General features: G+C 44.0%; 1 protein-coding gene across 12 annotated transcripts in view; it reads left to right on the plus strand.

Annotated features, from left to right (window-relative positions):
- Nucleotides 1-1295: 1295 nt before the first annotated feature.
- Nucleotides 1296-13751, plus strand: part of LOC140603015 (uncharacterized) — a 136869-nt gene continuing 124413 nt past the window's right edge. For 4 of the 12 annotated variants that reach the window (XR_012006036.1, XR_012006037.1, XR_012006035.1 and 1 more), the window contains exon 1: nucleotides 1723-2254. Coding sequence is in view for 1 of the 12 variants with exons in the window: in XM_072773420.1 (XP_072629521.1) it covers nucleotides 1815-2254 (440 nt within the window). In the remaining 11 variants the exon portion in view is untranslated. Of the gene's footprint in view, nucleotides 1447-1722; nucleotides 2255-13751 lie in introns of those variants that run through there. The other 8 variants (XR_012006039.1, XR_012006040.1, XR_012006038.1 and 5 more) reach the window with 5 other exon arrangements.

Consider the following 13751-nt stretch of genomic DNA (forward strand, 5'->3'; position numbering starts at 1 on the left):
CCTGGGTGCTGACTTGAGTAGGAGGAGCCAGAGGTCAGATCCCCCTCTTTTTCTTCCTTTTCTCCTTCTAGAGGCTGGTCCTCCAGCACAAAGTGGATAGTTGAGCCATCAGTCAATATCAGTAGCACTCAGGACAAAGGGGGAAATCTGGACCACCTGTCCTTCTGTAACTGGGAGTGCAATGTTGGCCTTGACCTTTGGTGGTTCATCATCGACAGGTATGATGGTGACAGGGAAGAGGAATTCCACCTGGTGGTGCCCATCCTGCATCCAGAAAATGATACTGTCACTGTAGGTGTTGCTGCCATCATGTTGGTATACCACTCGCCCTGCTGCCAGGTCCACTGGTGTGAAATGCTCATACCCACCAGGTGCTCCCAAGTACCACCAGCTGCCCGTGTCTCAAGCCCCTTACTACCGTTACTGTCACTTCTTCCAGGTTATCATCATCACTGATCTGAAGGCTGTGGCTGCTGGACAGGGGCTTTAACTGATCTTCAAATAGCAGTAGTCCCTGGTTATATCTAGCCACTGGGGCCAGGGTGTTCATGGGCTTCATTATCACCGTGAAGGCAAAGGGGTCTGAGGTGGCGCCGCCTCCATCCACCACCTCCAGCTCCAGCTGGAAGAGGTGCTCTGAATTCAAGTTCTCTGTTGGGGGCTGATAGGCAATTTGCAGTTCCCGCAGTTCCCGCTGGGTGAAGAAAGAAACTGGGAGACCCAGGGGGTCATCGGTGCTGACCACATACCCCTGCTTCCCTGGTGTGGTTGTGGGGGCACTGAGAATGTTGAAGACCAGGTCATCAGGGTCAGACTCCGTGTCCTCTGCAGCCAGTGCCTCAGGGGTTAGGGCTGTTAGCAAGAACTGATTGACCTCATTGTCATCAGGGCCCCAAAACTGGGCCTGGGCGCAGTGTTCTCTACTCCGTCGCGGATGCTCACCAGCAACTGGAGGTGCTCCCGCGGCCGCACCTCCACTGACCCAGCGCCTGTGTCTTCTGGCCCTAGCAGCGCCGCCATCAAGGGCACATAGTCCCAGCTGGGCGACGGGGTGGCGGCGGTATGCTGGTAGCGCACGCCGGCTCTGACGGAAGCCTCACAGTCCCTGCCTTCGCCTCTGGGGACAGGAGCCCCCGTGGCGTCCACCAAACGTCCATACCTGGGCAGTGGGCCGCCCTGGGGAGGAGGAAGGGTGAGCCGGCACCTGCGGGTCCCAGAGGTTCCCCAACGGTTCACCGGGGCGGCGAAGTCCAGCACGCTCCCGTCGATGGCTTGGCTCCAGCCCCGCAGCTTCTCCACCAACCAGGGCCTGTTGCGCGTCACCAGCTCCGGCTGGGGGAAGGTCAGGTCGGCAGCCGGCGTGAAGGGCAGTGCCGGCGTGTAAGTCGGGGCGTCGTAGCGCAGGTGCAGCCGTAGCCGAGCGCGACCCGGGCTCGCGGAGCCAAAGTGAGTGTACGGGACCTGGTGGGGTCCGAAGGCGCAGGGGAAGCGGCCGGGAGAGAGAGAGCAGGGCGTCCAGCACCGTCACCTCGCACCGGTCCCCGGGCTGCACTTGAATTACCAGGGCCCGGAGCGGGTCGAGCCAAAGCGAGCGGCCCACGGGAACCCGGAGTCCAGGGTTGGCGATCAGGATGCTGGCGGGGTCGGGGCTCCTGCGGGTCAGTGCGCCCCAGGTGGGCCGGTAGAGCGCAGGGGGGGGGATTCGGTCCCGGATGAGGGTACCTGTCCCTGCAGCACCGGGCAGCTCAGGAACGTGTAGGCAAGCGCCGCGACAGGCTGCCGGGGCGTCCCAGCCGTGGGTCCTTGCCGCTGGGATGCCTGGAGAGCACCCGACCCGAAGAGGGCAGGCCCAAGTACAGGTGCGGGATGGGGAGCAGGTGGCCCTGTCTGCTGGGAGCCGAGGCGCGGACTCAGAGCTTCAGCTGTGGCAGGTAAAGGCAGCGGGGAGAACGGGCTCCGCCCCCATCTGCCCCGCCTGCGTCTTGAGTCTCTCCCGGGCTGACTCAGGGGCCGCCTGGAGACGCCCCAACACCGGGGACCCTAGCGAGAGTGCCGGGGTTCGCCCCCGCGGTCCTGCGTGCGGGAGCTGCTGCCTTACAGACCTTCGTGCCGCAGGGGTCGTCGGCCTCCGTGCAGCCGTGCAGCCCGGCGGGCGGCCTCAAACCAGCTGCTCGGGATACTGTCCCCGGGAGCCCCCAGGAGCCCCCAGGAGATTGTCCTTTAGGACCGGGAGCCGGATCGCGACTGTCCCCAGGTCGGTCCTGCGCGTGGAAGACCCGGCGCTCCTGCGGTCCATTCAGCCCGGAAACGGGGTTTCTGATGGGGGGGGGGGTACCGTCCCCCTTCCTTACCGCTGACAGGCGCGTGCTTTCTAGCCCAAATTGAGTCTTACTTCGGACATGAAAGAAGCTAGTGGGAGCTATTTTGCAAATAGGATTTTCTAGCTGCCTGTGGATTGAAGCAGCTTGTTCCAGACCTTGTAATTAGGTGCTTCAAAATAACCCTGGCGTTTTTCTTCTGCTCAGTTCTTAAGGAAAAAGATTAGCGTCCAGGTTGGTGACCTTGAATAGCTTTTAAAATCTGTTTCTAGTCAGTGGGTCTCACCTACCACAATCCCGTGTGCAGGTTGGCTTCCTTCCGGCTTTTTTTTTTTTTTTTTAGATTATGGTTTCCGTATCTGGTCAACAGTGGCTCCCTCTGAGTTTATTAGACATGCTGTTTCCTAAATACTTTCTTTGTAGAAAAATATATAGTAGCCAGAGGAGAGAATGTCAAGAGAAACAGTAGCAGAGAAAATACCCCAGGTACTTGGATCAACCTCTGTGAATTAACTTAACACTTGGAATGGAATTAGGCTTTCCTTGTGGCTTTAAGGATTCCTGTCTTCCCTGGGTGTAGTGTTAGCTACTTAGTTTCATATTCCTTTTTTATTTTTTTTTTAAAGTATTTATTTGAGAGAGAAAGCGGCGCTGATGCACAAGTTGGGAGGGAGGGGCAGAGGGAGAGGAGAAAGAGAGAGAGCGCAGCAGACTCCCTGTTGAGTGCAGGGTAGGGGGTGGGGCTCAATCCCAGGACCCTGAGATCTTGACCTGAGCCACCCAGGTGCCCCTTCATGTCTTTTTTTGTTGTTATTAAATATTAGAGGTGCCCATTTAGGCACAAGGTAGACTAATCTTTCCCTGTAATTGAGATGCTAATGTGCTTTCTTAGGCAATAATCTAACGTGAGACAAGTCTCACAAGAGACTCACAAGTCTCTGAAAATAGGTGTGTCTGAAACTGCAGTGGTAAATATGGCTTAAATGGGGGACTATAGATATATACGATGTTATAATTTGATAATTAGTTTGTTTTACTCTGTTGCAAGATGCCGGTCTTCTGCATTTCAGCAGCAGTAGCAGCACTGACTCCCAGAGCAGAAATAATCTGCTATTGGCTTGAAAACCTTAATATTCTCTTTAAATATTTAATTAGCCAGTGAAGGGTCCATGGGTCTATATAATCCACTGACGTGGAATGCCAGTACACCTCATTAGCACAAATTTGTTCATATAATTGAATATTAAGAGACAGTAAATTTGAAACAAAATGTTTAGCCTAATTATGCTAGTCCTGTGTATCTAGAAATTGTTTTAAAAAATATTTTAAACTGAAACAGGTAAAATTCCATTGTAAATGAAAGAGACATTATATTTCATAAAACTATTACCTTGTCCAAAGGATGGTTTTTCTAGAATAGAGCTTTTTTTGCATATACTAAACTTCACCAAATGAATATTCCTGTACAAGTATAATTTTGGTTCCTGTCCAAGCATCACTCACTCTGGGCAACTATGTTGTCCAGGTGCTATTTTCATTATAGGCAGAGATGGGAGTAGGCACCCAAGATGACAAACTCCTAGGTGTTTATTTCTGTCCTCTGATCCTCCACCTCTAGGTACCATTCTCTCTACTGTTCTTCTGTTCTTCCCTACCAAGTTTCTTGAAAGTGAGGTTTTTGTTTTTCCTGCTATCTAGAGGACTTACTCTGCCACTCACTCTGCCACTTCACTCACTTAGAACAGACGTCTGGCTTCCACTTTAAAGACATCAAAAAAAAAAAATTCTATGTGAGTTCATTACTGACCTCCATGTGGTAAAATCCCATGACTAGGTCTCATCTTGTTCGTTTGCCACACCCTTCTGGTTTTCCTCCTCCTTCTCCATTTAAGTCTATCTTCTTCAGGAAGCCCTTTTCCTATGCTCCCCAAGCCATATTAAATCTGTAGTTATGCATTTGTGGATAACCTGAGTAAGCTGCATGAGAGCAGGGGGCATGCAGTGTTGACCCCTGATAGCCAGTGCTGATGCCAAGGATTGGCACATAGCAGGTACATAAAAGTATTTGTTGATTGAATGAATAAAAGATTGAGAAGTAGTAATCGATGTACTGCGAAGTCTAGGTGCCAGGCAAAGAAGAAACCAAAGCAATGCGAGTAGTATAGGGTAACTTCTTTTGTAACTAAACCCGAGTCCATCTACCCAATGTATAGCAAAGACAACCATTGAGACGTTGGGTTGATTCTGGAGGTGGCCAAAGCAGGGGAGGGCGAGAGCCTCAAACCCACCTCCCTGCAGGAGGAGAGTCAAGGTGATTTAAAAGCATATGAAAAAGGTCTGGGTGAAAGTTGTAGCTTTAGCAGTCCTGTTAACCCTTTGGTTACCAGTCTCAATCCCCATTGTCTTCGGATTATTGCTCATTCTTGAGGGAATTGGGATAACGACCCTTCTGCTTCCTTCCTGCTAAAAATGGGGCAGAGATCAGGATTAAAGGAATGGAAACTTTTTGTACTGATTTAGAAATCTTTAGTTCTAAGTTGAAAGCCAATATTTTACATTGCCAGGATTTTTGTACCTTGGTTAATAGTTCTTATACTATTTTATCTAGAGCCTTAGGGTAGATTTGTTATAACCAAGTAGCTCGTTGTACTTGTCCATGGATGTCTTTGGACCAACTCTAAATAGTAGTTACAGGTCCACCAGAGGCTTGCTGGTCCAAGCAGGGTTCCTTTTGATATTCATTTATTCTGTTTTTCCAGTTTATTTGGGTCTCCAGGAGGGTTTAATTTCCATTAATGCCCAAGGCTTTGGATGCTGCTTGTGTGACTTTTGCCACAAATGCAGCTCCATTGTCGCTCTAAATTGTTAGTGGCAGTCAAAACCTAGGAATGATTTTGCTTAAAGTGTTTTAACAATTTCTGAGGCCTTCCGTGAACAGCATGGAAAAGCTTCACCAAAATCTGTAAGGTTGTCTATAAATACTAGCAAATATCATAAGTTTACTTGTTGTTTTTGGCATCATGGTAGGATCTACCTGCCAGGCTTCTCCAGGCTTGGTGTCTCTAAGTTGTAAACCATTTAGAACTGGTAGGGGCCAAGTCTTAGGATTGTTTCTAGCACACATGTCACATTTTTAAAGAGTTCTCTAAAGATTGGGACGTGCAATATAGTTCTGGATCCATCAAAGAGTAGCATCTCACCCATGATAGATACTTTGGGGAAATACGGTTAAATATTTCTCCCATAAGACATCCTGGGGGTAAGGATTCATTGTATTTCCAGCTGGGTTTAATGCCAACATGTTGTTTAAATCCCCATTCCTTGGTTCTTCCTGGGTCCTCCAAGGACTATTGTGGTTTGATACTCTAGTTAAGTCTATGTCTGGAACTAAAGCCATTAGAGAGGGTTTTGGATCTTTGTCCAGGCTTCCAACTTGGTAGCCTGATCTGCCCAGCTGTTTCCTTGGGCGAGCAGTCTGATTTCTCGTGTTCTCAGCAGTGGACAATAGCTGATAGGATCATATCCAGCTCTTAATGGTCTTTGATTGATAGAACTGTTCTTATCCATAAACATCTCAAAGTCTGGATTTTTCCAGTGGCAGATCCATCAAATCAGGATGGCTGGCATGAACTTGCTCAATTTTCTATAGGTCTCTGGTGATATTTGAGTGGTTTATATGGCAACAGGCATGAAGATGGCCTAAATTTGGGCCATTGTGCAGTTTTTCCTCCGAAGTTTATTAAGTTGTCTGGCTTCAGTTTGCAGGGCTTTAGGAAAAAGAGCAGCAGTTTTGTTTCTCTATGATTCCAAGTTGAAAGAATGGGAGAGAACTGGAAATATTAGTGTGTCGAGTCTTGGCCAGATATTTGAAGAAAGTAGAAGTATTTGGAATCCAGCTCAGTTTTAGAGGTGAGGAAGCACTCTGTAAACAGCTAATAAGAACTACAATCTAGTATCCACAAAAGTGTGTTTTGCGAAACAAAATGTGTTGTCATTTTGAGAAATCCACACCATTTCTCTAAAATGACCCTCCTTTCCAAAGATAGCTAAATTAGGACTAAATTGCTTAAAAAATAATTTGTAAAATGTTTGAAATAAACTTGGCCTAATTATTTACCTAAGTGCAGCAAAATACTGATTGACATATAGGTTTTTTGTTTGCTTGTTTATTTTTTTAAAATCTGTTTTCCTGGAACCTTTCCTAAGAAATTTCAGATCGAACTTCTAATAGCCTTTCAAGGTTAAGAGGCCAAGCTAAATACTTGCCATCAGACTTCACCCGCAATACCTAGAGCTTTGGGTGAATTCCTCTCTTCTTGAGGTCTCCAAAATAGACTGAAGTTTCTGTACCTGCTGGGAAGTGACCTTCCCTATTCACGTGGGAAAGCTGCCGGTACCCCTATAAGCAAGGTATCAGGCCAGTTTTTCCAAAGGGCTTTATTGGTTCCATAAAGTCAACCTTAGTTCCTGAAAGCTGACGGGTCATATCTGAGTCCATGCATATCTCCCTCAAATAGGACATTTGGGTCAAAGTCTTGATAATATAACTAATGTTTCCAATTGTTTCCTGACATAAGGAGAACAGATTCTTATTAAACTTTTGTAAATAAATTCATTGCTATGGAAATAGAAAACTACTCACTGGGACTTTTTGAATTCTGGAGGATCAGGTAGGGAGATAAAGATACATGTTTCATATTTGTTTACAAAGTAATGTTTTACCAAATTTCTATAAATCATAGATTGCCTTAAATCTGGAAGAACAAACATTAGAGAACTAGCAATGTTTCAAACAAGAGTCTGTTTGAACACAGTTTTCCCATTAGATCCACAAATTCTTACTCGGTTTAGTTTTATGATCTCAAAGGTATCCGAGACCTGTAATTGTTATTATGATGCAACTGACAAGGAAATTCTGTGACATACAACACTTTAATAATTAGAATTATAGGTCATAACATTGTACCAGGACATATCAAAACCTTAGAATTTTATAATTTCTGGGACATTGATAGCAATCACCCCTACCGTATAACCTAAGGAGGTTTATCATCATTTATTTGACAAGGCTTCCCATGTAATTTGACATACCAAATCAACAAGCCTAATTATTTAAAAAAACAAAACAAAACACTTCACTTAGAAGTTCAATTCTGGAAAGTTTGTCAGAAATATCAGAAGGCTTAGGGGTGCCTGGGTGGCTTAGTCAGTCGGGCGTCTGCCTTCTGCTCAGGTTATGACCCCAGGGTCCTGGGATCCAGCCTGCCTCTCCCTCACCCTCTCCCTCTGCCTGCAGCTCCCCCTGCTTATGCTCTCTGTCAAATAAACAAAATCTTAAAAAAAAAAAAAGTATCAGCGGCTTTAAACAATATGCCTAAATAGGATTAGATCATTACAAACCTTAATATTTATGTATTTAGGCAAGGTGGCAATAAGATTCTAAAGGCAAGTGCAGAGGGTTGCATAGTTGTTTCAACTTTAATTAATCAAAGACCTAATAAAGATAAAACATAGGCACTTTGTTTTTTTTCTAGGCAGATTAAAGATAAAAAAACTTTGCAATTTAGACTGATCTAAAAACTGTCATTTTAATAGAGAGAAAAGCCAAATTCCAATCCCATACTGCTGTACTTCTGATATGAAGACTCATTCAATCCAAGAGGGTGAATTTTTGAAAATTACTCAGTCTCTTCTGGTATCCTCCCTCCCCTGTCCCATGCTGATAATGTTGAGGCGAGGACTCCGGGGCACTGCGAGGACCTGCGTGCCTGTGACAGGTGCTGGGATGTGCGGACCAGAATCCCGATCAGGAACAAAGGGCTCTGGGCTGTAGGAATGAGGCCAACAGTTCTCAACTCCCCAAAGCCAGACCTAAGACAATTGCCTCGCCTAGGGCATGCCCTCCCCCAGGTGGTCACGTTCAATGACTGTCCAACCTGAGGACACAGAAATCCAGCCCTTTTGTCCCAGGCTAGGGTAGTTCTGAAGGGTGATCCAATGTTCGGAGCTCCTCAGAGAATCACGAAGACTTCTGCTGATGCACCACTGCTCACCTACTGCCTAATCTTGCCTTTTTATTCTTCCTTTGCTTCCTCAGGTGATCACTCCTAATAGCCTTTACACATGAATCTCCAGAATCTTAGTCCTGACCAGGCACAAAATTCCTTTCCAAAGAGTCCCTTCTCACAAACCTTCTACAACTTTCCTTTTACATTCGTTCAGATTTTGTCCTAAGTTTTCTTTCTCGCTTTCCTGGCCTGCAGAGTTGTTCCCTTATTATTTCCAGTAGTCTTATTTATTAAAACTATTTACATCTATTTGTTCTTAAATTACCCATAAAACTTTGAGGCATTCGACAAAGTTCTGAGGTCTATTATTTTTTTCTTTTCTGACAAATTTTGCAATGGAGGTAACATTAACTTATCTGACTTTCAGTAAACACAAGCAGAATAAAAATTTTACATTTAATGCTGTTAATTCTAATGACATATCCATTTTAATTAAACCAACAACCTTAACTTTAATACTATTTTTCAAGATTTTGTGAACTTAATTTCAATTTTTTTGAGTTTTAGAATGTCCAATTCTTAAAAGTACTTGCCTTTAAACTAAATAGAGCTCTTTTACAAATTAATTTTAGCAACACCATCGAAGGTAGAGAAGTTGTCAAGCTGGCACAACATACACGAACATACACAAATACACAAACAAGATGCAAACAGAATCTTAAAGGCCCAATTTCCAAATATTTCCCTTTTACAAAACAAAGCTAATTGCAAGATAGTATTATAATTCACAGATCCACTACTTGGTCATTTTTATCAGGAGTCTAATGAATGTGGTCAAGCAATGTTGCAAAAAAACTTGGAGTTTTGGAGAATAGCGCCCAAAGGGCTGCATCTGGAAATTGAATTGTCATTTCCTATTTTCCAGTTAGAACATGGATGGTTTTATGCAAATATATGGAAAGCTGCAGAGGCAGGCAAACCAAATGAAGCTCAGAGGACCTCTGTGAGCATTGGCTTCTCCTCAAAAGTTGGGGCTTGTCCGACTGAACCAAATGACCTTCTTTTTTTTTTTTTTTTAACATTTTACTTATCTATTCATGAGAGACAGAAAGAGTGAGAGAGAGAGAGAGAGAGAGAGAGAGAGAGAGAGGCAGAAACACAGGCAGAAGGAGAAGCAGGCTCCATGCAGGGAGCCTGATGTGGGACTCAATCCCAGGTCTCCAGGACCATGCCCTGGGCTGAAGGCAGGTGCTAAACCGCTGAGCCACCGGGGCTGCCCCCAAATGGCTTTCTACTTTCTAGTTCCTCCTGAAAAGTCAGAGTGTCATTGACTGAACCAAATGGCTTCTTCATCAGCTTTTTAAGCTAGAAAAGGAGGTGAAGAGACCCAAAAGCCCCTATATGAAAGCAACAAAATAAGAGGAAGAAATCTAGGAGAGCCAAGGCAAATAGGAGAAGAAATATGCTCAGGTGCTATTCCACATGCGGTACTCATCAAAAGACATCTGTCTGTGCAAACTAAACCCCTAAACCATTTCTTGCAGCAAGAATTAAATTGAGTGCCAAAGGTTAGGTGCCAGGTGTGGTGGGGCCACAGGGATGGTCCCCAGGAAAAAGATCCTAGGCAGCTGTTCGGATTTGTCACTGGACTTCCATTACCAGCTGGGGACCCATGAACCATAGGCAAAAAAGCTTGGGGTTGGCTCGTCAACTTTGTAACCAAACCCAAATTCCTGTGCCTGATAGGCAGCCAAGATGATCACTGAGACATCAAGAGTATAGTAAGGAAAGGGCTTCTCTGAGAGGCGCCAAATGAGGAGACCAAAAGACAAACCTACAAGGCACCTCCTGGGAGGAGGTGGGTCAGGGAAATTTAAGAGCAAATGAAAAAGATTTGGGTAAAAAGCTGCATCTGTGCTTATTGGTCCCATTGACCCTTTGGTTACCAATTTTACTTTCTTCCATCCTCAGATTTTGTCAATTCCTTAGAGGCTGGTGACAGTCTGTGTAGAGAATGCAAATTTGATTTCTAGTCAAATCTTTATTTTATCAAAGTCACCCCCCTGCCACCGAACAATTTCATTTATTCACATTATATATCTTTTTCATCTCTCATCATCCTAAATTTATTCTTTTAAACCGAGCTGCATTTTACTTTGTAAATTAATTCAATTTTCACCAAAAGCATGTCCTCCGGGGAAGGACTCCTCATATGTCCCTGTCACTCCAGGGAACTTTCTATCAAGTCTTGCTCCATAAATAATTGTCTCTGTCCTAAGTACATAAATGACATTTAATAGGTCATAGAAAGGAGACAATGTGTCCAAATATCCTCTCTGTGCTTTGGCAGGGAGACAGTCCATTTTTGGAAAAGTCACATCCCGCTTTTAGGGGAAGTGACTGAGAACAAGCAGGGCAGATTTCTGCCCTATGAACTAATAAGTCCCAGAATAGTGTCTCTACTCCTCATCAAGGCTAAGCTGTGGAACCTGCTCTTTGCTGAAGTTGTTTTTTTTTCTCTTCCAGCTGGGGAATAGAAGGGCCTAAATATCACAAGATGAGTACCTTGAATCAAATTGCTTGCAAATGTTTACCATTATATACTGCAGTAGAACCTACCTAGAGGCTTTATTCTAATTGGCCTTGGGTCCAGCCATGGTTTCCTAGACATTGAAGAATATGATTTAGGAGGGTACAGATTAAAAAAACAAATAAGCTTCCCCCTCAAAAAAAAATTTTTAAAATGGCATCCACTGGCTGTGTAGGTCATTTGTCATCTGTCAGGACAGCAGCTCCAAGAGAGGTTAAGTCCATTAAGCACATAGCCTGTAATGGCCAGTCAGCCTTGTCCCACCAGAGTCAGTGCGGCACCCCTATTTCTTACCAGCCCCTCCTATCCTGAAGAATGCAGTGGCTGCAGCTCCACCTCAGTGATTGTATCCCAGGGTCACAGCTTCCTTTGCATAGATCTGGTCAGGGGTCTCAATGCCCTGGCATGGGCACTATTGTTCTCTGTGTTTCCACATGTCACAGGGTGTTGTTAAAGACAAGCTTCACCCAAGGAGGCAAGGAGATCATCACGCTCAAGGGGAGGAACCACACAGCTTGTATTGAAGATATGGCGCTGCATTCATCAACTTCTAAAATATTCCCAGCAATTACTTCCAGCCATCCTATGAATGTAAAGTACACTGTTACTGACCAAGCGTTTGGGACCTAGGGGGTGTGGGGAAGGAGAAGGACAGGATCAGAATGTTTTGTCTGCTCTTCTGAGATTTCAGCTGACATCTGGAAAAGAGCAGGTGGTCCTAGCTCTTTCATGCCAGAAAGAGCCATCCTTCAGGCCGTTGGGTACAAGATCCCTGACTCCCAGGGCTCCTGTTTTGGAGGTGGCTGCCCAGGGAAGATGATGGTTGGTGAGGAGTCCCGGGCAGGGGAGCCTCTGGGAAGTAGATGATGAAGGTTCTTTTTGGCTCTGCACAAGGACAAAGAGCTGATTCAAATTCCTTCAGTCCTGGTTGAAAATCAGACCCTGGGAGAACAAAAGGCATTATTCAGCACCAATTTATGACACGATGATTGATCCTGTTACATGAAACCATACAACATATAAAAGAAGTAGTTTTTATTTCAAAGGAAGGCATGAAGAACACATGAAAAAACAGAATCAAAGGATTGAGTTTTTTAAGTTTATTTGGCATTCTTCGTTCATTTATAGTATATGTAAGTACAGTGTCTATTTGGCAGAGATTTCTATAAGTAGTTTAAAATTTTAGAAGCAAAAACCCTCATGAGTGGTATTTAATTGCCAGTGGTTTTTTTTTTTTTTTTTTGAGAAATCTCAGTTGAATCTGATGTCAGAATGACTTAAAGATGCTATTTTGTTCGTTATTTGCGTTTTTAATTAATCAAATTTGAATGAGTTAGGAAGTTTGTCTCTTAGGCATAGTCCCATTACTTTGTATGTAAGTTTTATCTGATGGGAATTATGCATTTTTAATAAATCAGCTTTTTCTTTCTCTTAAGAATCGATATGGTGAATATTGCAATAATGGTTTCAGCCCTGAAATGTAAAGCTCAGCCAAATTCTGAAAATAATTTGGTAGCATATTTATCAATTAAATATAATTACTATTGCTTCTCATTTTTTCTTTTGCATATGCTTTCAGAGTGGTGTTCTAATTTTTTCCTTTTAATCAATTATACAAGTGCAGAATATGCATAGTAAATACATGACTATGACAATATAATTCTACCATTTTTAATTGTTTTGTAAGGAAATTAAAGCTTTATCAATCTTACTGCAAAATATAATTAATAGCATTGAATATTCAATAGCACATACACATGATGACTTAAATACTTAAATATCAACATAGTTTTTTGTGTTAAATCATTAGTATTAAATGATGTTGTGTTAGTTTCCTAGGGCTGCTATAACAAAGTACCACAGACTGAGTGGCTTAACCAATAGAAATTTATAGTCTCACAACTCTGGAGGATGGAAGTCTGAAATCAAGGTTCCACAGGCTTGGTTCCTTCCTTGAGAGGGGGCTCTGGTCCAGGCCTCTCTCCTTGATTTGTAGATAACCATCTCCTCCTTCTGTGTCTTTATATGTCATCTTCCCTCTATGCATATCTCCGTGCCCAAATTTCCTCTTTTTTCTAAGGACACTAATCATATTGGGTTAGAGTCCACTCTAATGGCGTCCTTTAAGTTTGATCATCTTTGTAAAGATCCTGTCTCCAAATAAGATCACATTCTGAGGTACTGAGGGTCAGGAGTGTGATGTATGGATCTTGGGGAGACACGATTTAAGCCATAACACTCTTGCTTTGGCCCTCCAGACTCATACCCCTTTCACATAAAAACACATTCATCCCATCTCAACATCTCTAAAGCTTAACCCATTCCAGCATCAACTCTAAGTCCAAAATATCCAAATACCATCTAAATCACTTATGGGTGACACTTGGCATTTAATTCATCCTGGGGCAAAATTCCTCTCCATCTGTGAACCTATGAAACCAGAAAACGGAGTTAGCAGTTTCCAAAATACAATGGTGGGTCAGGCGTAGGGCAGACATTTCCATTCTAAAAGGATAAGATGAGAAAGGAAGTAAGAGTCGTGGGTCCCAAACATGTCTGACCTTGGCAGGGCAAATGCCATTAAATTTCAAGTCTTGAGATTAGTCCTCTTTGGCTGGGTGCTGTCACTGCTCTGTCCTTTGGAACCACCTGCATGAGTAGCAGTCCCACTCTTCAGCGGAGGGTGGGTATGTAACAATATTCTGAACTAGGTGTAACCTGTAAAGGTTACTAACTTGGTAGAAAAACATTTGCCAGGCAAGTTGAAGAGTGGAACAGTCTTTTTTTTTAAATATTTTATTTATTTATTCATGAGAGACACACACAGATTGGGAG

This window comes from Canis lupus, chromosome 13, assembly GCF_048164855.1.
Source record: "Canis lupus baileyi chromosome 13, mCanLup2.hap1, whole genome shotgun sequence".
NCBI classification, from domain to species: domain Eukaryota; kingdom Metazoa; phylum Chordata; class Mammalia; order Carnivora; family Canidae; genus Canis; species Canis lupus.